The sequence below is a fragment of the Neolamprologus multifasciatus genome, chromosome 5, assembly GCF_963576455.1.
Source record: "Neolamprologus multifasciatus chromosome 5, fNeoMul1.2, whole genome shotgun sequence".
Lineage (NCBI taxonomy): Eukaryota > Metazoa > Chordata > Actinopteri > Cichliformes > Cichlidae > Neolamprologus > Neolamprologus multifasciatus.
Window position 1 is genome coordinate 32,771,372 of NC_140443.1, and position 21,431 is coordinate 32,792,802.

Genomic DNA, 21,431 nt, shown 5'->3' on the forward strand with positions numbered 1-21,431 from the left:
TTCCACCTAAAACAAAGCCTACTTTATACACCTGAATTTGTCAGGACTGCATCACAAAGTTGCAGCAGCATAATCAAACAGCAAGTGTATTGAACATATCAGTATTTTATTCAATTCTGTAACATTCTTGTATGATAGAGCAAACAGTCAACTCTATTTACAGTGTCACATTATTTATAATCCCCTTCACACCAACAATTGGAACACATTTACACCTTCACTACATCTCATAAATGACGATTACAGATTAAAACTTGAGATGTACGCATCTTGATGGGTAGCTCCTCATCTTTAGAGATATGATTAGTGTAATGTCTCTCCAATGTGTGGGAAGCTACAATTTGTGTATACCGAAATGCATCATAAAAAGAATCTATACATGCTAAATAGATCCTACAATAAGTGTTCCCTTCATGCATTACTGCTCAACCTGTAAATCCTCCATAACACAGAACATGGATATGGAGGGGCAACCTTTGTACAAAATACAATGTTAAAAAAACTGTTTAATCACATGTAAAACCTTTTTTTTTTCCAGTGATAGCAAAACTACACAGCCTTGATTTTTCATTTACACATTCTTCTTATTCCCCCTCAACATTCATTCGTTCTTTTCAAACACTGAAATGACAACTATGGAATTAAACATGCCTGGCAGCCTGACTCTACATCTAAAAGCAACATTCTCTTTCAGACAGGCCCAACACTGTCAATAACCTGATCGCTAACGTGTTGTTCAAACATGGCGCTAACCTTACAAGACGTGACCCTTTCTCCGCCACAAAGTACACCAGGCCCTCAGGAGAAATGGGAAAATAGCAACTGTAAGTTCTGGATAAGTAACATTTTGGCGTAAAAACACGAGCCATCTCAGGACAGGATCAGAGCCCGGCTAGGAGCGTGGGATTTTAGTGAGCGAAGGTAGCGCCGGGCTTTTTCTGTCATTATTAACTGGTCTTTAGTTTGTCCGCAAACAACCATTTCCCATTCCTTTGACATCTGTGGAGGAAAAAATATATATAAACAGATGTAAATGACTTCACACTCTGATTACATTTATAACTCCTCTCAAAAGAGCAAAAAGGTGGAACATACTGGAACTGGGGGGACTGTGCTGGGAAATATGGCACTGTCACTTGGTCCCAAAAGGAAGCCCTGATCCAAAATGTTTTCGTGCCGCTTGCTGCTAAGTGGCGAAGAGCTGACAGAAATCAACATCGGTTCTTCCTGTGGCCAAAAAAGTAAGGACCAAATATCAAGAATTAGGATATGACTAAACCACACACAGGCTAATAAAGCGTTCCCACACACTTTACCTTGATGTTGTGTTTGGCTGATTTACGTTTGGATGTAGGCATCACCTGGCAGTCCATTACATCCAGGGCCAACGACTTACGCACTTTCTTCATAGGAGGGCGATGCTGGCAATAAAAGACGATCAAATCGGCAATGAGAAACAAGGTCTGTTAAAAATATCTGAGTGAAGAATGGAAGGAGGGTAGCAATGAGCTGTCAGCAGCTCTTAGCTCAAAGCATTCTCACAGAGTGGCGGCAGTAAGAGCCTGCTTTGGGTAAAGTGACTGAACAAGGCTGCTTTCTGTGTGTGACAACTGTGATTGACAGCCCCGAGGTGGGAACTCCTGAGTGTGAAGAAAGGAGGTGCTATGTTCCAAAACTTTACAAGTTACAAAAGGCTCAGTGTTTGTGTAGCTGAAGGTCATTAACAGAATAAAATAGCATCCCCTGCATGCACCATTACAAAAACGCTTTTAAACAGAATTCCTCCATACTAACATTTGTCAGTTTGCAGCTACGACTCTAGGTGTATTATACTCATACATGTTGCACTCACAATGATTTTTTCTTTAAATTATGTGGAACATAGCAGAACAAAAAGAGTGCAAAACCGTGCAGACTATATAGTGGAAAGAAGACCACCTAAGACTATTCAGCCAGTAGGGGAAGGATATGTCATCGCTACCAGTGCCGGCTATCTAGCTAAGAAACAGCAGTACATCCTTTCCCTGCCCCAGGTATTAGTGTTTTTGGCATTTGTCTTAAACTCGAATATTCAGTGTAGGATTAGCACTGTGTTATACTGCCCACAGTATAAGTGTACAAAGGTGAAGGGACCTGATGCATGTGAGCAGAAACACACTGCTATCACTGACAGAGCATGACAGCACATGTAACTGAACTGTAAAGTTTGATGATTTTAGCAACTTACATCTACTTACAACTGCTAGTGAGACTTTTAGTAGTTTTCCTAGGATCAGTTTCACTCCAGGTTTTAGATATTTAGCGCACAATATGTATACTATGGATGTTATGATCAGGAGTATCAAGATGTCAGAGCACCCACACTCATACTATATTAGTATAGCGGGTCCACGGGGATGAAAAAAAGAGACAGTTTTTGTGAATTAAGAGAACACTAATGATTTTTAAATAAAATTCTAGATATTGAGCTGCTAGCCAGCATTTTTTTATATAATTTTATGATGTTATTTTATTTATTTATTTTTTCAGTGTAAGCCTTACGAGCCATGATGATGACTTTCTTTAATTTACTGTAGTAGCATCTTCCTAAAGTGGACAAACTCAAAATTGTGTTTATTTTTTTAATACATCTCAGCATCATGTTAATGGATGGGGTATTATATTTCTTTATACTAAAAGAAAGGGAAACAGTATGCAGGTGTATTAGGTTAGTAAATCTACCAGCCTGGCCTACTTGAAATCAAATGTTGGGCAGAAAGTGAGTTTGACACCAGCCTCTGACTGAAATGACTAAAAATCTGTGCGATGTATTAAAATCGGCTTTTAGTTACCACAGTTTTGCGCCTCTGTTCGGGTGGTGTTAAGCGCATGATTAAGTCGATCCCCGCATCTCTCAAGATGACCTCATTTATGTCGTCCTCGAGGTTGGGAGTCTGAGGCTGACAAAAGAGCAGAAAAGCCTGTTAGCAGCACAGGAGAAAGACGAGAGCTAGCATGTTTTCCCAGACAGCACATGCTGATGCTCACCAGAGGCTGCAGAGGCCCGTACTTCTCCATGGCATTTTTAAACGGTGTTGGAGTTCGTGGGGTACACAGCTCAGACTTGTGGTTGGGTGTAACAAAACTAGAGAAAACAAAAAGGAGAACACAGAGAAGTTCATATACACTGTGTTAGATTAACAACGTATAATTCTTTCTGTGAGAAAGACGCTAGAAATCATTGTTCAGATTAACATCAGGCTCTGCTTAAACTATGTTAATGACAAAAATAAAAATCCTACTTCCAATTGTTATCCACTCATTTCAGCTCAGTGTTACTCAACGTCACTTATGATCACCCTCACTGGTGGGTGTACCGCAGGGGTGTCAAACTCAAATACACAGTGGGCCAAAATTCAAAACTGGAACAAAGTCGCGGGCTAACGTTAATATTTATTGAAAAAAAAAATCTTCCTCCAGATTTAAGAATGAATCTTTTCTTATGGACTCAAATAAGTTTTGCTGAAAAACTGAATATGGAACAAGCAAAGCTTAATACTAAACAATATATATATTAGCTGTATAATACCAGTAGGCCAGCTCTAATAATAATTTGGTATGGCTTCGCGGGCCAAATGTAATTAGGCTGCGGGCCAAACTTGGCCCGCGGGCCAGAGTTTGACACCTATGGTGTACCGCCTCACTAATACGTGTGGCTTTGAGCAGATAAGACACAAGCAGGCTGAATAGTTACAGTAATCGAGGCGCTGGCGAGATGTTATGTTTTTTTTGTTTGTTTTTTTTTTTGTTTTTTTTAAAGAGTATTTAGAGGTTTAATGTTATACAGAATATTCCAGGGATCATTTTGTACACATAAAGGAAATGTTGTTATGTTAGTGCAAGTGCTGCATTAAACACTGAACATAAGACTCGATTAGCCCATCGTCACCAATATCTAATCTCTCCAAACTTGAATCAGCATCGAACCGATATCTGATTTTTACACCACTTTACAATTAATGATTAGTTATTATTAATCTCTCACTCTCTTTCACAGTGTCTCTTTTGTCCTGTTTCCAAACCTCTGCCTGAGGCTTCTTCCTGTTAAAAAGGGAGTTTTTCCTTCCCACTGCTGCCAAGTGCTTGCTCATGGGGGGTCGCCTGATTGTTGGGGTTTTCTCTCTATTGTTGTAGTGTCTTTTCCTTACAATATAAAGTGCCTTAGGTGACTTTTATTGTGATTTGGTTCTATATAATAAATGAATAAACTGAATTGATGTAAAAAATACTAGTAATAAATGTTAATCCATTGAATCTGACATATTCAATCCACAACCCTTTGTACTTGTAGAAAAACACACTAATAATTCTAAGAACATTACATGAGATTAAAATGTGCAAGAATCATTATTATAAGTTGGTGGAGATGCTTTGATGGCGTCAGATCTTCAGAAATGTGTCTGTTTTTAGATGAAGCCATGAAAAACGAAGCCATCAGATGCCTCCACCAATTAGAGGACTCTTACACTGAGTTTTCCTTTTGAGTGAGAGGCGTCTTGTCTCGCTGCAGCGGGGTGGTAACAATGGCTTTCTGGCTGCACACGGGTGTGGACGTGAGAGGCGGGTTCTCTAAGTCATGAGTGTCCTGCTTAGTCCACATGTTGAGAAACTGCAAAAAACACACATGTGTCAGTAGAGTGCATTAATAGGACATGACTGCGAGTACCACTGAACAAGGGACTTACTTGAGATGGAGAAAAGGGCAAGATTTTGACAGGGGTGCTCTTAGGAGTCATGGACTTGTTGGCGTCGGGAGACAAAGCGATGCACCTTCGGCTCCGGTGGCTCAGTATGGAGGGGGGTGTGACGCCCCCAGGAGAGATGGGGATGAGTTCTCCTTTGCTGCCTTTGCTTAGTTCCTGCAAGGCGCTGCCTTCCAGACGAAACTGATGTCGCTCTGGGCTGGGACTGTCCTCGGGGAGGTCAAAGGCTGCGAGGTTGCACCAGCCATCAAGATCCTTAGTGCAGAAGAGACATTTATTTGTTAGGTCAGCATGCAACCATGACTGAAATAGCCAAGACTGAACAGATGCAGGACAAGCAGTATAGAGAATACATTATAGACAATATAAAACCAGGACAGTTTTTTTTAAATAACCCTGTAGTATTGTAGATATTCACCCCATCCACCATGTCTAACACTTCCTTCAGAGCTGGGCCAGTGGGAGACAGAAATCCGGAGCTGTCCACCACCCAGCTGGTGCTGTTCAGCGCTCCTGTGCTGTCCACCTCACTCTTGGGACTCAGACTGTTGCTTGGAGAGGGAACAGACTTTGACGGCCCAGCTTTGCTGGTGCCAGCTTTAGCTGACGTTTCTTGCAGCTATTGGAAAAAGGAGATTCTATAACAACACTAGCATAGACTAGTTTCTGATACTTAAGATAACTGTGTTATTTTCTTTAATGAATGCGAACAGTCACTTACTGAAGGAGGGATCTTCTGCTCCGAGTCCTTGTCTGAACTGTCTTGAGAGCAACTGGGCACCTGTGTAATGAGAAGAACCCAATTTCTGTATCTCACCATACATATCTTTTGTATCTTGTATCATAGAGGAGGACATCATGGAAACACAGCCCACCTGACCATCCTTGTTAACACGAGCCCACAGCTCCTCCAGCTCATTGGGCCTGAAGACCTCCCCGGAGTAGAAGCCCATCTCTAACTTCCGTTTGATGGTCGAATTCCAGTGATTCTTCACTGCATTGTCCGTCCTGTCAATATATCAGGACATGAATTGCAGTGTTTCCCCACATACTGACTTTATTTGGCAACACAAAGTAATCCTCGCACTTGTTTTGAAAGTTGACTTATTGCTAACAACCTAGCCCTGACCCTTCTCCTGAGACATCCAACAATGTAATACACTACCTCTTAAGTGTGTCTCACATCCTGTGGATGAAAGGATTCCAACAAACAACAGTAGACAATACTCTGCTGCGAAGATCTGCTGTGACCTACAGGCTCAGTCTAGCTGGAACAAGTCCCTTGTGGCTGAGTTACAGAACAAGGACTACTGTTTAAGTTTAAGACTGTGGTGTAGGAGTCCATGCAGTGCATTGCAGGACAAGTGACCCACCAGATAGGCAGCTGATTAAATTGTTCATCAGTTGTTACAAAGTATCTGACAAGCACGGCAAAGCATCAAACTTTTCTAAGTTAAGAAAAGAGCAGGAGTTTGCATGTAAAAGCTCATACCAGCCCAATTCTGTTTCTGGCAGAGTAGCTACTTGCCTTCCAGGGAGCAGTTTTGCGATCTCAGCCCAGCGATTGCCAAGCAGGCAGTGAGCCTTATAGATGATGAGGTCCTCCTCTGCCGTCCATGAAGACTTCTTGACGCTGGGATTGAGGTGGTTGTGCCAGCGCTCTCTGCACTGCTTCCCCAGTCTGCCTTTCAGGTGCTTGGCCACCAGTGCCCACTGTTTGTTGCCATAAAGATTGACAAGCTCTATAACCTAGAGGACAAAAAAAGAAAAGTTAAAAAAAAGATCACCAGCATGCTTTTATTCACAACATATTTACTCCGTTAACACCTCTGAACTACCTACCTTCTCATCTTCTTCTTTAGTCCAGGGGCCTTTTACTAATTCTGGGTCCAAGACTTTAAACCAGCGGTGCTGACACTGATGTTCAGTATGATTCTAAAAAACAAAAAAGCAAACTCAAAATACTGAAAAAGATTTCTGTTGACATACATTCTTACAGAAAAGAGGCTCAGACTCACAGGTATGTAGCTGGCTATGGTTTTCCAGTCATTTGGTCCCAGTTTCTGAACCAGCGTTTTAAGCTTGTCATCCTGTATACACACCCAAAAATGAGCATTTTTATGATCCCTGTCCTCTAAAGCCATCTAAATAGTCGGTTTACTTCATTGTTTAAATGAAGGTCTGGTTTACATTATATATATTACAAATAAAAATAAACAAATACCTCCTCTTGAGTCCATTTCACCTTCACTTTCCCTCCATCCCTTTGCTCTGCCACATCAGAATCAGTGTCCTGATGCATGGCCTCCTCTCCATCCTCACTGAGAGACAAACAACTGTGATGTGGACGAACATAGCTGACAGACCACTCACTACTGACCGTGATGTCCGGAAGACAGCTAGATTATCGTTCTTATTTTTCTAGCAACTGTGCGGATAACAGCTCGCAGAAATAACATACTGTTTGTCAATTATGTCTGTGTTGAGCAGTGATTTATTTATCTAGTGAGATCTAAGAGAAACCGAGTTTGGCCTCAAGTTTAACCCTAAGCCTGTTTTCCGTGTCCGGAAAAAGGGCGGCACAGACACAAGCGAGCTCCCAAGCATAGCAGGGTTAGGTCAAACAGTAAAGACTTCAGTTTCCAACTGACTGTATTAAACAGAAGAAGTTAAATACTCACATTATCCCCCCGTGTTAAAAAAATAAAATAAGCACAGCTAATTTAGGTAATAAATATTAACATCTTACCCGCGCGGCCACCGGGACATTTCCCTCTATTTTTGTTGTTTACGGTCTGAAAGCGATTTCTCCGGCGGCCGTTGCACGTCATGTACATACGTACTCGGTATTATGTCGTCGTAATACCCGTGATTAATGTCTCTATGCTGTAGCCAGTGTTGGTGATGGAGGCTCGGCACTGTTCTAATGTTACAGCCTATACAACCAGCTGGTGCGGAGCGCCAGAGTTGTCCGCGCTCTTGGATTTCTATCTCGCGCTCTTCTCTGTCGTAGGAACCGGATAGTGACGTAGCTGCGCATTGGAGCTGCGCGTAGCCACAAAGAACGCTTCCGGTTTGTCCCAGCGGTGTAAATTTTGTTTTATTATCGTAAAATAATGTTTTTTGCAGTCATTTGTGTGTCTCAGTCAAACACTGTAAACACCCAATTGCTTAGAGGGGAAGTTTAGATATTGTTACATAATAAAACAGTAAATTTAGTTTGAAAAAACACGATTTTTCTACTAGAAAATTTCAGAGACTTTCACATAAAATTTTTACTTATAAAGTCATTTTAATTTATTTTTTGTTTGTTTTTTCATATTTACACTTTTAACTAAATATACTTTCTACCATTTCTACCAGAAAATCTATAGTATGTTTGTGAACAGCTTTTAAACAATACAGTGCTTATTAGAGGTTTATGGTTTAAGGTTTATGCCACAGCTGCCTTAAATTGATAGTACTAGTATTCAAAAAGTATTTTTTTATGTTTCTGTATTGGTTAGGCCACCAGTATGTGTGAGCTCTTTAATAAAAATTATATTTTTTATGCTAAAATATATTTTTAAACAGCATACAAATAAATAGTTTTTAAAAAGTTTAGTGAATTTGTTAAAATTACAGCCTTAGATATAACCTAACAGATTAGTGCTCAATAAACCACAAGTAAATTAAAGGGCCTGAATCTGTAAAGGGCTGACAGGTCCACCTCCTGCTCCCACTGATGATCTGCAGCTGGGTCAATTAGCAAGTAGCTCCAACAGCTTAAAAGCCAGCTGGAGCTCAGGCAGCCCTGATTAAACATGGAGACAATGGAGAAAGTGTTTGTGGTCAAAGGTAAGAAAACTGGACTGAATTAGACGCGTTCATTTGCCTCATCAGATGATTTGTTTCTGAATTCTGTCCAACATGTTTTACCTTCTAGATACAAAAAGCTTTGAGTGCTCATCTCCATCAGAGCTTGACAAGAGGTTTTATGGGGAACAGAGTCTGCTGTCTGCACTGTCAGTGGAACAACTGTCCACATCGAGGGTGTTGAATGACACGACAGCTGATGGATTGGACACCAGGCAGTCTGTTGGAGCCTCTCTCTGCCTGTCCTCTGACACCACCTCCCCCTGTTCAGGGTTTTCAGTGAACACCATGAACACTCATCAAGCTGACGGCTGCTACCTGGCCGTCCCGTTACTGGGGAAGTCCTCCACTCCCCACATGCTCCTTCAGAAGCCAAAGCAGGCAGCTTGTTTTGATCAGTCATACAATGATCTCACCGCCTCGCAAATGTCATGGGACGTGTCTGTGATTAAGTCGGAGAGCAATAGCCCCAGATTCTACGTGGAGTCCTGCACTCTGGAGCAAACGTGGAGTCCAAAACCCTCACAACAAGAGTCACTAGCTGATGTTTCGCCCTGATGTGGCTAAAATTAACACTTTACAAGGGAAAAACGTTAGATGTCAAGTGTGATGTGCACTCCCAGCCTCTTAACACACTATGTCCAAGTTACCCCCTGCCCCGCCCTTAAATCTGTAGTTTGACATCATGTTCTGTTTTTAAGGGATCCATGTGAGGACTGATGCAGAACAGTTTGCCTTTTTAATAATCATATCAATGTTTTAAAAACAATATTTTCAAAGCACTGTTAAATAAAGGGTATAGAACTTTATTTGCTCTGGTATATTCTTACAATGAAAGACAATACAAAGTTATAAAATGTAGCTGTACATGTTCTGAAAAGTGTGGTTACTGCAGTCCCTCCATTATAACTGTGTGCTAATAAGCTTTCTAATTTCAACAGGGACGTATCGAATGTTCAGGTTTCTTGAATCCAATCACAGCGGAGTGAACCGGGCCTCCGGGTCCACATCGTGTTCCTGCCAAAAGTGAGGAAAGTCATTATTGGACAAAGCCTTTAGATACAGGAATGTGTAGTTATGAACACACTCACCTGATTTAGTTTCTTGAACTCTACAACCTGGAAGAAAATGTGTTCCAAGATGTGCTTGGCATCCCTCTGCTCTTTATCCAACTTAGAAGTCACTCCGAGAATTTCACCACATTTCCGGACGTAGAATTCAAGGTCATCGTCTGTACCTGTGAACACAACCAGTTTAATATCAGGATGAGTACGATTAACTGTTTCAAAACAGGCCAGTTAAGAAATGAACTTAGTTTAAGGGAGATGTCTGGGTGAAGTGTACAATAGGTGGGACTAGGGTGATCAGATTCAGACTCATGAGCAAACATTTAACATGTAAAGAATATCTGTAGCAGGAGGATTGAAAGTTGCATCCCACCTGACGGGAGGTATCAACAGGCCTTTTTAGACTTGTTTACAAAAAAAACCCCACGCTGCATTTCCTGTTATTTGTAGTACTTTTATTCATATTCCATGAACATTTCATTCACTTTTGGTGATTTGTAAATTTAAACTTTAAGTAAACGGACAAATATCATGACACGCTAACCTGCAGGAGAATCATGACAACATTCTTCAGACATTCAATAATTCAATTAAATTTTATTTATATAGTGCCAATTCACAGTCCCCTATATTTTATTGTAAATACTCTACAATAATAGAGAGAAAACCCCAGCAATCAGATGCTCCCCATGAGCAAGCAACTGGTGACAGCGGGAAGGAAAAACTCCCTTTTAACAGGAAGAAGCCAACAGAACCAGGCTCACGGAGGGGCAGCCATCTGCCACGATTAGATGGGGTGACGGGAGGGCACTGTGGGAGTAGAGTTAGGTAGCTGCTCTGCTTCGTGTTGCCACATGACACTAAAGATAACAACCGTGGAGGAATTGGTTGACTTTTGAAGTGTCCTGTCTTATATATAATATATATGTTGACTTTTAAAACTAGGTCCAATTAAAAGATAAGACATAGGTTAAGTCTTAATATGTGATGCAAGAGATGAAACTGCTGTGCAGTCCCACGTAAAGAGGGACACCTGATCAACCTATATGAGATACAGGATGACTACTGAACTGCTGTGAAAAGAACCACCAAGCTTCTCACATTAGCTTATCACACATCATTAGTCTTATATGTGATAAGTAGCAAATGAAAGTCAGTTTAATGTGGAATCTCACTGCCCTGGACATGTAAGTCCTCACATACGCCTCCATCAAACAATATCTAGAGAGCTGCAGTGCATGTTTGAATGCTCCATTAGCAATTCTGAACTTACACTTATTGGTGAGCTGTGCCAGACGCACTTTCTCCGACGAGAATGTTTCGTCTAGATCGAACAGATCCAGCATGGGTGGAGGCAAATCATTTAAGGCAGGCGGAAAGACCTGAAAGACAGGGCAGCACCTACTTTTGGCTTCAAACTTGTGGGACTTTAAGCAAAAATGTTATCTTAAGATTTCAGTGAAATCCTTTGTACAGAAAAACCCCAGGGGAAAAAAAAAAAAAACTCACAGCAGGCTGAAGCTGAGGCAGAGGAGTTTCAAACTGCGGTGCAATCAGCTGCAGCGGCTCAGCTTTCACATTAAGCTGCTTGTAAGCACTGCAAAACAAAGATCTGTTTTTAGCTTCGAAGGGAAACAACAGCGTTTGGACTCAGTGGAGGGTGACCGATTTCTCACCTGATGACTTGGGGTAAGGTGTCAGTCGACAGATTGAACAAAGACATATCAAAGAGAGAGGTGAAGTCCCGTGGGTTTTCGTCTCCTTCTTGTAAGCACACTCTGAGCTGTTCAGACAAACAGCCAGTGTCTGGCAGCATTGTGTAATCTGTGATCTGGGGGACAAAAAAAAGGACAAGAAGAAAAGAAGAACCTTGGCTCATTAAAAAAAAAAGAGAGAGCGAGAACACAATTAGGAAAGCCATTCTGCCATGCACACTCCTCTTCCTCACCTCTGGGTCTTCGGCATCAATCTGATTCAGCTGAATGTTATCGGTCATGAGCCACTGAAGCACAACGTCCTGTGATAAAAGAAAAAGTTTCATTTAAAGGAGCTTTATTCTAGAAGGATCATGCTTCTACCTTTACCTAATAAATTACACAAAAAAGTGGACTTACCATGATTTTACTGTTCTCCTCTTTGTCTATGTATTGATCACTGAACATGTGGCAGGAACCCAAGACAGCCAGTTTGCCAGAATTCTACATTTTAAAAAACAAAGTAATCTCCATCTTACCACATTTCTGACCATATGGTTAGAAAAGGAAAATTGTCACTACACTGTGTCTCTAACCTTGCCATGATAGAAAGCCAGGACAGGCCTGTTGAGGGGGAAGCAGACGGAGCCCGTTGAAAGAACAGCCACGGCCGGCTTCATCACAGTCAGTGTGGCACCGTATGGGTACACAAATGTGAGCGCCCTGCACAAAGAAAGACAACAGCTCAAATGTGAAGTCTTTCTCTTTAATACAGAAGATGGAGGTGTACAAGATTGAGACTCACTGTGCATTGTTTCCAACATTTTCATCTTCAATGATTCCCGTGACCACTTTTCCAGCAGCACGGCTGATCTCCCTGCACAGGAAACAGTCAACTGAATTGATAGTTTGGCATGCATCAGCATTCAGATGAAATTAGATAAGTCTTAGATTATGCCAGCATAAATTTAGGCTAGAACAATCTGGGACTCTGTGAAATATACATAAAAAGAGAAAACACTGGTGAACCTGTTCAGTACACCATTGGACACAAGCGCCTCCTTAGGATGGAAGTATTTGTAGTACACATTCCTCACCACAGCATCTTGGATGAACAAGATGAAAACGAATACAAAGCATTTTAAAAACAGCATGGGCAATGTTTGCATAGCTGTTTTTCCAACAAGGTTTCAATACGCACCATTGTTGACCATTACTCCGAAGTCCTCCAGGAGAAAATTGATGTTTGTGTCATACTTCATTTCTCCTCCTTCACCGAGCATGACCAAGATATTCCCTCCTCCATCCAGGTAGACTTTCAGCGCCTCCATCTGAAATAAAAGGAAATAACTAATGTGAAAATGTGTTTGCGATTGAACAAATGAAAGAAGCTTAAATATTCTGGGTGGCCCTAAGCCTTGTAGAATTTTAGACTGCTTGGAAATTAGCTGGCAAATAACATCTTTTCGCCCATACGTCACCTCTGATGCTGTGAACCTCTCCCTTGGACCTGCAGTTATCCACAACTTGACACTCTTCAGCTTATCCAAGGACAGCTCTTCTTTTATGCTACAGGGGACAGCACAGATTTTGCATTTGAGGTTTTAAAATTGCTGCAGAAATATGAGAAAATGTTGGTTAAGCTTGAGAAAAATGACATAGTAAAATATAACTCAGTAAACATACTAAAGTGCTTTAGTAAGATTATTACCAATACGTCCCATTTTATTATTTTACTTTACTATACTTACTTACAGAGACGAATATTCTAGCCCCCTATGTCTATATGCTTGCTTTGTTTACCAGGTCCACTGTATCACATTTACATTTAAGAGCATGTCTTAGCTGATAACTAGAGGACCTGGTACTATTTCTCTCTTGTATTTAATCGTCCCCAAACACCTTACCTTTGGATTTTCCACTGAGCTTTTAGTCTCTTCTGCATGGATTTGTAGCCATTGTTCGTAGTAAAAAGCTCTCTTTTTGAAGCATTGAAGACCACGCTGTTGTACTGTTCCTTCTCCATTGTTTACCAGCTTCAGTCACCAAAGTTAGTGCTCTTATCATCCACACACCTAAAAGACGTTAAAAGCCCAAGTCAGACTTTACCATTAGTCCAGGGCTGCTATTCGCCAGCTGTAATTAGCATAGTTTTGGGTTTGCATCCACCGTCGTGTGCTAAAATGGTGTTAGCAAAAAACAGCCAAGAAGCTCGCTAACATTATGGTTAGCCGTGAAGCTAATAGCGAGGTGTTTTCGCGTCGTTTCACTAAAGACTGCTATGGTAACCTGTCAACTGTAGCACTCTGTTTCCCCCTTATGTTAAAGCCCAAGTTTACATTATTAAATGTTAAGTACCTCAAAGCGCTCTTAGAAGCGGTGCATTATGGGAAATAATGGTAACCAAGGGCGCTAACAGCATAGCAACTGGATAGCGCAGAGCACCGTGTCAAAGCAACGTACACTTAAAACAGCTTTTCAGCGGGTTTGTTCAGTTAGCATCACTCCACGGTCAAAACATTTGCACTTTGAAGTGCTAGATAAAGTTAAAGGAATGTTCTGTGGTTTAACGATGGTTTTTATAAACAGAAAAACTTACAAACAAGTCAAAACTTTAAAGGTGAAGGATGTGGCCATAGGTGGAAATCTGTTGGGGAATTCTGGAGCAGCAATGATGGTGATAGAAGTCTGACAGAAGTATAACCCAGAAACAGGGGTGGAGAATTTTTTTTAGGGTGGTATGAAGGTTGCATGGAAATCAAATGGGGTAGGAAAATCAAAGCCATTTTTTTACACATAGCCAGGTGTTACATTCTGTATTATGCATTATATATCATTAAAATACATCAAATACAGTATGTTTACGCATGTTTCATATAAATATACTATAACTTTCTTGTTTTCTTTAGCCCACATAATTAAACATTTCAGTTACATAAAAAATGCAAATTTTATGTACTGTATAGCCTGTATAATAAATAAGTATGTAGTCCAATAAGTTTAAAATCCAGAAAGCTACACAACATGAGGTCGTTCATTTAGAAACACAAGTCTCACTTAAATTTCACACTCTTTTTTCTTCTAATCAGATTTTCCTTGTTTTTAATCGTTTTTTCCTCGTTTTTTAATAATCAGATTTTTCCTCGTTATGGTTGTTTCTGCTTCCAGGTCACAAAAGCAGATGAAGCGAAGATGATGGAACTATTTGATCAAGTTGTGGCCCGTGATTGTTTGGGACCAATACATGTTGACAGGGAAAAAGCAATCATAAAGTCTGTGTATTCATTACTGAAATGGCTATCAAAAAATATTTCGCATGACATCTTCATTCAGAATGATTTCAAGTATTATTTCATCCCTGTCTATTAGTGCCATCATGGTGCATCACTGGTGCGGCTGATTCCAATACCCAACCAAGTATGACAGGAACTAAAGGTCTGTGGTTCAGATGAGGTGTGGGGACCTTCACCAGATGTGCCAGCAACTCTTACATTTGAAGTATATAAGTAAAGTTGTAAAAGAGGCTCACACTCATTCCAAAAGATATATTTTTTTAGTTATGGTATCTGTTCCTCCAGTCTGCCTTCAGCACAAAAATATCTGCCTTTTTTGGAAGTACTGGAGTCAGGATCTGAGAATGTGTGCGGGACCCTGGAGGCAGCACCATCATACCAGCTGGTGAGTCTGTAGGAGGAGATGGAGTGGTGTTCCCCCTCGAACTCTGCTGCACAGGGGTAAAAAAAGGTGTCATCAGCTGCTCTGAGTGAAACAATCCCCTGACTTCGATATGAGGAAACTCCTTGGACCCCGTAACCAGGTCCTGGTAAAGGGAGAGGAATAGATTGTTCATAGAGTCCAAATGGCTGCTGTTTAAAGGATGGTTCCTCAAGTTTGTGATGAAAATCTGACGTACGAACATCACCTGCGAGAAAACAAAAACAGGGATGCAGACTTCCTCGCGTTTGTGCTGTCACGTGACTTTGGTGAGGAAGGCCCAATCAGAAGACAGTGAGAGATGTGTGTCGTCAGTTTTCTTCAGGATTTCTATCAGACGCTGAAAGATGATGGTAACGGCATATAAATATCCCCCTTCTCTGGAAGTACTGCACTTGGGACCTGAGACTACTACTACTAATAATAATAATAATAATAATAACAACTACTGACCTCTCACTCAGAAAAGAGAGCTGGCCACCTTCTTTTGAAATTGCCACTGAAAGGCTCATCTCACCAGGAATCTACTGATCTCTGCGATGCCTGTGATCTACACAGGTGACTTCGGAGTTTTAAAGGTGTATGGACAATTCAAATATGTGCATGGATAATGGTGTCTGCGGCGAAAGTGGCCATGGTTTGACCTGAGATCTTCTAGTCTCTTGTGCTGCACACTCTTTCCACTTCCACATTCATGTTACTGAAATTGAAGCAAAACAAAAAGACACCATATCATTATATTACTTGTTACTTTAAATATCCTCATGGAGTGTAAAGACACACTCTGACCCTTCATTATGATGCTGCAGATGAATACTTCTAAACATTTAATGGTGATGGCATTTACTTAACACTATGTACGCATCACCAATGTGTGATGTGTGTTGATAAGCAATAGTGCGTGCATATAAATGATGGCGTGTCTACGTGTTTGTGTGTGTGAATGGGTGGCTGTCGGTAGCTTGGAGTGGGATTTGTGACGGGAGATGTACGCTTCCAGGATGTAACGATATGGACATAAACAACTGTGGGATACTGTCTGTTCGTGATTTGGACAGGGGGAACAAATTGTTGCAGGATCAGCCTGATATTATTTGTATCCCACTGTAACTTTACTGTATAAAGAGCAAACATCTCCAAAATTTCAGGAGTAGTTGGCCATTATAAGAAGTGTTTGTGAACTAGAAATCAAGACTGTGGGGTACTGTTTGTCCGTGATTTGGAAAGCCCAGAGTGTGCTCCCGACGCTGGGGAAACAAATTCTGCCATGGATACTTACCTTGGCACCACTGTTGTGCAGGTGAAGCCAAAGACAAGATAGGCTTCATCATATTTTCTAGTCTTTGGCTTGGAAACATATTTGGCGTTACTTCATCTTCTGCTTTGCGTTTGTGTGGGAGCCCCCCCACACACACACACACTTTGGGAACAACTGTGTTACTGGCTGGTTGTGGCCTATGAGGTGAGTCACATTCGCCCCTAAGTAATGAATACATTTCATACAAATCATCTACTGATGGAAATGTTGGCAGTTCCATCCCTGCTCCAGTCTGTATCCCAAAGTATCCTTGGGCACAATACTGAACACAAGTTGAATGTGGGAAAGAAAGTTAGAGAAGGAAAACGTTAGATAGAAAGCCCTTAGATGTAGGAAGGGTGCTTGTATGAATGTGTGTGAATGACGCATGTTGTATAAAGTGCTTTGAGTGCATGAGTAGTGCTATATAAAAGTTCATTTTATAAAGCAGTTGCTTATTGCTATGTGATAGCCTCTAGCAGATTTGGAGGTAGACTCCAGGTGCCTTATTCGTGGTAAAACAAGAGACAGATTTATCTGTGAGGATTTTTCTTTTTTTACAAACTAGCTTCAAATGAATGAATATTAGTAAATTAAAAAAATCAATAAATATTGTTAAACATTAACAAAAAACAGCAGAGCTTGTTCTTTTTATTCTGTTATTTTATTACAATATGACTTTACAAATAAATGATGTAGACTGTTTCAAAATGACTGGGGACTTTAAAGGCAAACAGCTAAAAAAAAAAAAACAACCATCACAAACCATGCAAATGTATTCATTACAAACAAAAGTATTAGTTGGGACTGAAAAAATATGAAGCAACTTTCGCTGCTGCTGTCAGCTGTTCGACTCAAATTGTACATTTGGACTTCACTAAAGAGAGAAATACTGTCACGTAAAGAGTTTCATTAGTTTCATCTAATAACTATTTAATTTAACAGAAAATACAAACAAAGAAACAAACAAAAAAAGACTGTCAAGAAAAGACAGATTTATAGATTTCACAGCCTCCCAGTTTGTGCCAGAAGATTGAAACCTTTCTGCTTCTGTAAACACCTCAGACAGGCCTGAGATTGTCAGAGATCCAATCAATCCTGCGAGGCTGATCTGGATCGAGAGCGAGACTTGGAGCGGGAGGCGGAGTGCTTGGCAGGGGACTTGGATGCCTCCTTGCTCGGGGGTGATTTGGAGGTATGTTTCTCTCCCCTACTCTCTGAACGGGACCTTGATCGGCTTCGTGACTTCTTACTGGACGACTTCTCCTTGGAACGACTCCGGGATTTGCGCGTGGCTTTGACTTTGGATGAGCTCTTGGAGCGAGACTTCCGAGTGCTGCTCTTGGAGGGACTGTGAGATTTGCGAGTGCGAGAACGAGACTTCTCTGGGGATTTAGAACGGGATTTCCTCTTGGATCTGGAATGCGACTTCCCCTCTGACCTGGAGCGAGATCGCCCTTTGCTGCGTGACCGAGACCTGCAACACAGAGAGAGAGAGAGAGAGAGAGAGAGAGAGAGGAATAATTCATCACTAACTTGGTCAGGTCGCTGCACACCATCAACTACCAGGTTTCAGGACTGAGATGTAGTAAACAATCATAGTAACTGGGTACTTTGGCTTTCTCTGACACCATATTTCCTTAATAACATGACAAAAACATGACTTCCTGCTACTGAAAAGTTTAAAAAAAACTGAACAGATGAAGAAGCAGTCCACATGAAAATGACAAATGGGTTTGACGTCTTCGTCAAAGCGGAACCACTAAAATTAAAACGGCTGCTGAAAAGACAAAAAGCTAAATGTGCTTAAAGCATGAGACAAAGCCATTCAAACGTAACTGACCGTGAGCGGGACCTGGACGAGCTTCTACTTCTGCGGCTGTGAGAGCGCCGTCTGCTACGAGACCTGTGGGTTCGAAAGTAAAAACAACAATCTGCTCACCACCAACATTACGTGTTAAGTTTAAAATAATCCTTAATTATCCTGAACAGCAATAACAGATAAAACATAAGAAAAGAAAAGTGAACAAACAATAAGCATGAAAACATTAAACCTCACTTACCTGGATCTGCTGCCAGAATATGAGCGTCGGCGGCGAGGTTTGTCTTCCACCAGACGAATCTTCCTTCCATTAATATCAGTGCCGTCCAGTTTTTCCAGAGCTCGTTTCATGTCTGAACGGGAACGAAATTCGATGACGCCCTCGTTGGCCCGTCCTTTATGAGCGTCAGCATAGGTTACTTCACCCGCCTGCCTCATAAAGTCCTATGACACAAATAAAAACATGACTCTGAAAATGACTGTGGCTAGTTGTGGATGACATGTGGCACGTTAGCTCTATCTACCAATGGACATAATTAAGCTGTTCCCACACAGGAAGCAATTCGCTTGTTGCACATCGATTTGAAGCTGAAGTTTGGTCGTTCGTGTAGCAGCCAATCAAATCTCAACACAGATTCATCCTGTAGGTGGTTAGGTCCAGGCTATTTTTTCTTTCTTGCAACTGCCATCCTCTGCTGACATGCAGAGGTGGTCAGGAAAAGGAGACAGGAGATACAAAGTCTCACCTTAAGGTCCTGCCAGCTGCACCTGCTGGACAGGTTCTCCACAATGAGGCGGTGTTCAGTGCGAACAGGTGGCCCGTACTTATCCCTGCCGGTGCGATTCCAACTGCTGTAGCCTCCACCTTCAACAAAGACAGAGAGACTAACATTTCATTCAAGGTCAGAACACTTCAAAAAAAGGACTCCAAACTGGCCTAAAAAGATTTACTAGATCACTGCAGACTGAACCTCTCTTGTTTTTGTTCTTAAACCTCCTTCAACTATTAATTATACCATCAACTAATACCTGTGAACCTGTCTTAATTGTGAAAGTGAAGGGGATTAAAGATGCCAGTGGTTTTTAGTATAAATCCCAGAGTCCTATTGATTTTTTTTATATGTAGACAGGGATCGCTTAATTTAGCATTTAAAGAACAGAGAAAATGTGCAGCACCCTATGCCCTGTGGACAAGGAATAAAAACCACTTTATTAAGAATTACACAGCAGTTCTTCTCCTTTAGTTGTATTTATTAAACAGCTACAGATTTGCCTAAATATACAAAAAAAAGGATTTTTTATTCTGTCCTTATAAGACACATCTAACGCCTCTTTTTTTCTCTTTATATACTGGGAATAATGTGATGCTTGATTCTTGCTGTTGAAGCTGTTTTAGAGTCTACAGTTTAAATATAAGGTAAGGCTCTTTCTAAATTTCTTATTTTCTAGTCTTACTGTACAATAAAATATGCCTTATTCTGAACTCTATCCACTTGAAACTCAATGACACAAACATGAAACCTACCAAACTCTTTTACTACAGAGTACAGGGAGCCAATTCACAGGCTCAAACGCGTGTTGGCTCGATCCTCTGCGACATGTCTTGCGTCAGTAAAACCAACAGGATTCCTCACCATCACCCTGGTCTATTGGAAAAGGGTGCTGTCATCACGGCTTCCGGTTATGTCAACCAATGGTCAAAGGGCAAAGGTCACACACACATTTCAAGGGAGAAAACCCAGGCCAAACAGGTCAGGCAGTCATCGTTACCCTCATTGGACTCGGACCCAGCCCGCAGTGGACTCTTTCAAATTGAAACATCAAGCACTGTGTTAATGTCGACTTCAAATTGAATACATCGTAGCTTCACAAGTCTTACCTTTTCTTTAATCACTGTTACTCATTGGATTTTAATACAGTTCTCTTTACACAAAGGCACAATGGATTTGAGTGCTAATGGGAATAGACGTGTAAATTAGCAATGTGTATGGCAGGGCATGTCACATGTGTACAGGCAGCTTTAGTGAAACTCATTTAATTCTTTGCTTCAAGAGTCAGTGCAAGTGTAGCTCACGTTAGTTAGCACAAACGTGTAAGAACCCCACGTCTGTATGACAATCATGCTTTGCTCTCAATCAGACGTGTTCAACTTACTACGTCCCCCATAGCCATATCCGTCTCTCCTGGGTCCACGGGCATGCTCGATAACGACCCGCTCTCCACAAAGTTCCTTTCCATTCAGCTCATACACAGCATCATCAGCATCTCGCATGTCCTCAAACTCGACAAAGCCGTACCTAGGAATCAGTGTGCAGGAGTCAAAACAATGGCAAATACTAGCCATTAATATCATTACCAATTAATGCAAATGATTCATAATTAACTCTAAAGACTGTCTAATATGGTAAACTTTTAATCAGCGCCTAAGAGAACTGCTTTCCAATTTAAAAATCCTGGTGCTCCTGTCAAACTTTACAAGCAAGGGAATAAAGGGATTTGGGAAGCTATGGCAATTAATTTAGGAATATTTCTGTACAGTTTATCATAGACTCTGACTCTATCTGATCCGATTTGGTAATTATATGCAATCTATTTCTCTAATACAGCAATTATCTGAAACTTACACTTAACTATTATATTTGTGCTAAGCAGCCTTTGTTTTGTAGGCATATAACCAGAATACAACCAGCTGGCAGCCAGCTGATAAGAGTCCCCTTGTTTGCGCTCACTGACAAATTCTTATTTAAACTGATGATTGACCCTGTAGCGTTTCCCAAGCAGCTAGTGTAATGTTAGCGAAGAAAAATAAGCTAAAAGTACCAAAAGCAGAGCTTTGTAAAACTTAGATGACAAAAGACAGGACATTGTACCGCAAATTCAACTTTTAGCTGACATTAGCGCGGTTAGCACCGCACACTGTCCCTACTAGGGCATCAACTCTCGGGGTTAACATTAAAATAACATCAAGCTAGCTCACTACCTAGCAGCTAAGAAAGATGAGACGGTCTTACCCATTTTTCAGGTCGATCTCTAATAATTTGCCATAGCCACTAAAAAACCTTTGAATATCTTTCTCTCGAACATGGTAGCTAAGTTTGCCAACATAGACCCGAGGCATGCCTGAAAATATTGGGCAGAACAAGTTAAACACAACTTGTTTGGAGCTACACACAGGCCTAGGCGACGTTCGAGGTTAGACTTCCGGAAAAAAAACTTCAGAATAAAAGCTGACGAAAATGT

At 41.1% G+C, this 21,431-nt stretch overlaps 4 protein-coding genes and 1 long non-coding RNA gene across 5 annotated transcripts; 2 read left to right on the forward strand and 3 right to left on the reverse strand.

The window, feature by feature from the left end:
* Positions 1-89: 89 nt before the first annotated feature.
* On the reverse strand, positions 90-7,979 carry mybl2b (MYB proto-oncogene like 2b). The gene is made up of 15 exons (XM_085160261.1): positions 7,492-7,979; positions 6,967-7,063; positions 6,761-6,832; positions 6,585-6,677; positions 6,271-6,491; positions 5,618-5,750; positions 5,464-5,523; positions 5,161-5,361; positions 4,725-4,997; positions 4,506-4,648; positions 3,028-3,124; positions 2,832-2,939; positions 1,317-1,421; positions 1,096-1,227; positions 90-999 (listed from the first exon to the last, which is right to left on the reverse strand). The coding sequence occupies exons 1-15, from the start codon at positions 7,509-7,511 to the stop codon at positions 871-873; spliced, it is 1,884 nt and encodes a 627-aa protein (XP_085016387.1). The 5' UTR covers positions 7,512-7,979; the 3' UTR covers positions 90-870.
* A 472-nt stretch (positions 7,980-8,451) lies between these two features.
* Positions 8,452-9,406, forward strand: LOC146519138 (uncharacterized). The gene is made up of 2 exons (XM_085160272.1): positions 8,452-8,579; positions 8,668-9,406. The coding sequence occupies exons 1-2, from the start codon at positions 8,546-8,548 to the stop codon at positions 9,153-9,155; spliced, it is 522 nt and encodes a 173-aa protein (XP_085016398.1). The 5' UTR covers positions 8,452-8,545; the 3' UTR covers positions 9,156-9,406.
* On the reverse strand, positions 9,323-13,679 carry ift52 (intraflagellar transport 52 homolog (Chlamydomonas)). Its single transcript, XM_085160265.1, has 13 exons — positions 13,266-13,679; positions 12,840-12,927; positions 12,560-12,689; positions 12,388-12,463; positions 12,164-12,235; positions 11,955-12,081; positions 11,779-11,862; positions 11,613-11,681; positions 11,341-11,495; positions 11,174-11,261; positions 10,938-11,046; positions 9,689-9,834; positions 9,323-9,614 (listed from the first exon to the last, which is right to left on the reverse strand). The coding sequence occupies exons 1-13, from the start codon at positions 13,382-13,384 to the stop codon at positions 9,573-9,575; spliced, it is 1,305 nt and encodes a 434-aa protein (XP_085016391.1). The 5' UTR covers positions 13,385-13,679; the 3' UTR covers positions 9,323-9,572.
* A 338-nt stretch (positions 13,680-14,017) lies between these two features.
* Positions 14,018-16,790, forward strand: LOC146519140 (uncharacterized). The gene is made up of 3 exons (XR_014874183.1): positions 14,018-14,125; positions 14,527-14,630; positions 14,728-16,790. It is a non-coding gene; the product is annotated as an uncharacterized LOC146519140 (long non-coding RNA).
* A 221-nt stretch (positions 16,791-17,011) lies between these two features.
* On the reverse strand, positions 17,012-21,431 carry srsf6b (serine and arginine rich splicing factor 6b). The gene is made up of 6 exons (XM_085160268.1): positions 21,203-21,431; positions 20,346-20,488; positions 18,938-19,056; positions 18,433-18,635; positions 18,213-18,275; positions 17,012-17,846 (listed from the first exon to the last, which is right to left on the reverse strand). The coding sequence occupies exons 1-6, from the start codon at positions 21,307-21,309 to the stop codon at positions 17,462-17,464; spliced, it is 1,020 nt and encodes a 339-aa protein (XP_085016394.1). The 5' UTR covers positions 21,310-21,431; the 3' UTR covers positions 17,012-17,461.

Bases quoted from the DNA above. Each gene is read 5' to 3' on its own strand.
- mybl2b (XM_085160261.1), bottom strand. From the start codon at position 7,511: ATGTCCCGGTGGCCGCGCGG. The intron at 4,649-4,724 runs GTAAGTCCCTTG...TGTTTTTTGCAG, and splicing joins TGCCCTTTTCTCCATCTCAA to TTTCTCAACATGTGGACTAA. The intron at 2,940-3,027 runs GTGAGCATCAGC...CTCTTTTGTCAG, and splicing joins ACGGGCCTCTGCAGCCTCTG to CCTCAGACTCCCAACCTCGA.
- LOC146519138 (XM_085160272.1), top strand. From the start codon at position 8,546: ATGGAGACAATGGAGAAAGTGTTTGTGGTCAAAG. The intron at 8,580-8,667 runs GTAAGAAAACTG...TTTACCTTCTAG, and splicing joins GAAAGTGTTTGTGGTCAAAG to ATACAAAAAGCTTTGAGTGC.
- ift52 (XM_085160265.1), bottom strand. From the start codon at position 13,384: ATGGAGAAGGAACAGTACAACAGCGTGGTCTTCAATGCTTCAAAAAGA. The intron at 11,047-11,173 runs GTGAGTTTTTTT...CCTGTCTTTCAG, and splicing joins TGCCTCAGCTTCAGCCTGCT to GTCTTTCCGCCTGCCTTAAA. The intron at 9,835-10,937 runs GTAAGTTCAGAA...TTGTGTTCACAG, and splicing joins GGCACAGCTCACCAATAAGT to GTACAGACGATGACCTTGAA.
- srsf6b (XM_085160268.1), bottom strand. From the start codon at position 21,309: ATGCCTCGGGTCTATGTTGGCAAACTTAGCTACCATGTTCGAGAGAAA. The intron at 20,489-21,202 runs GTAAGACCGTCT...ACTGATTCCTAG, and splicing joins GAGATCGACCTGAAAAATGG to GTACGGCTTTGTCGAGTTTG. The intron at 18,636-18,937 runs GTGAGACTTTGT...TTTGTGTCATAG, and splicing joins GCAGCTGGCAGGACCTTAAG to GACTTTATGAGGCAGGCGGG.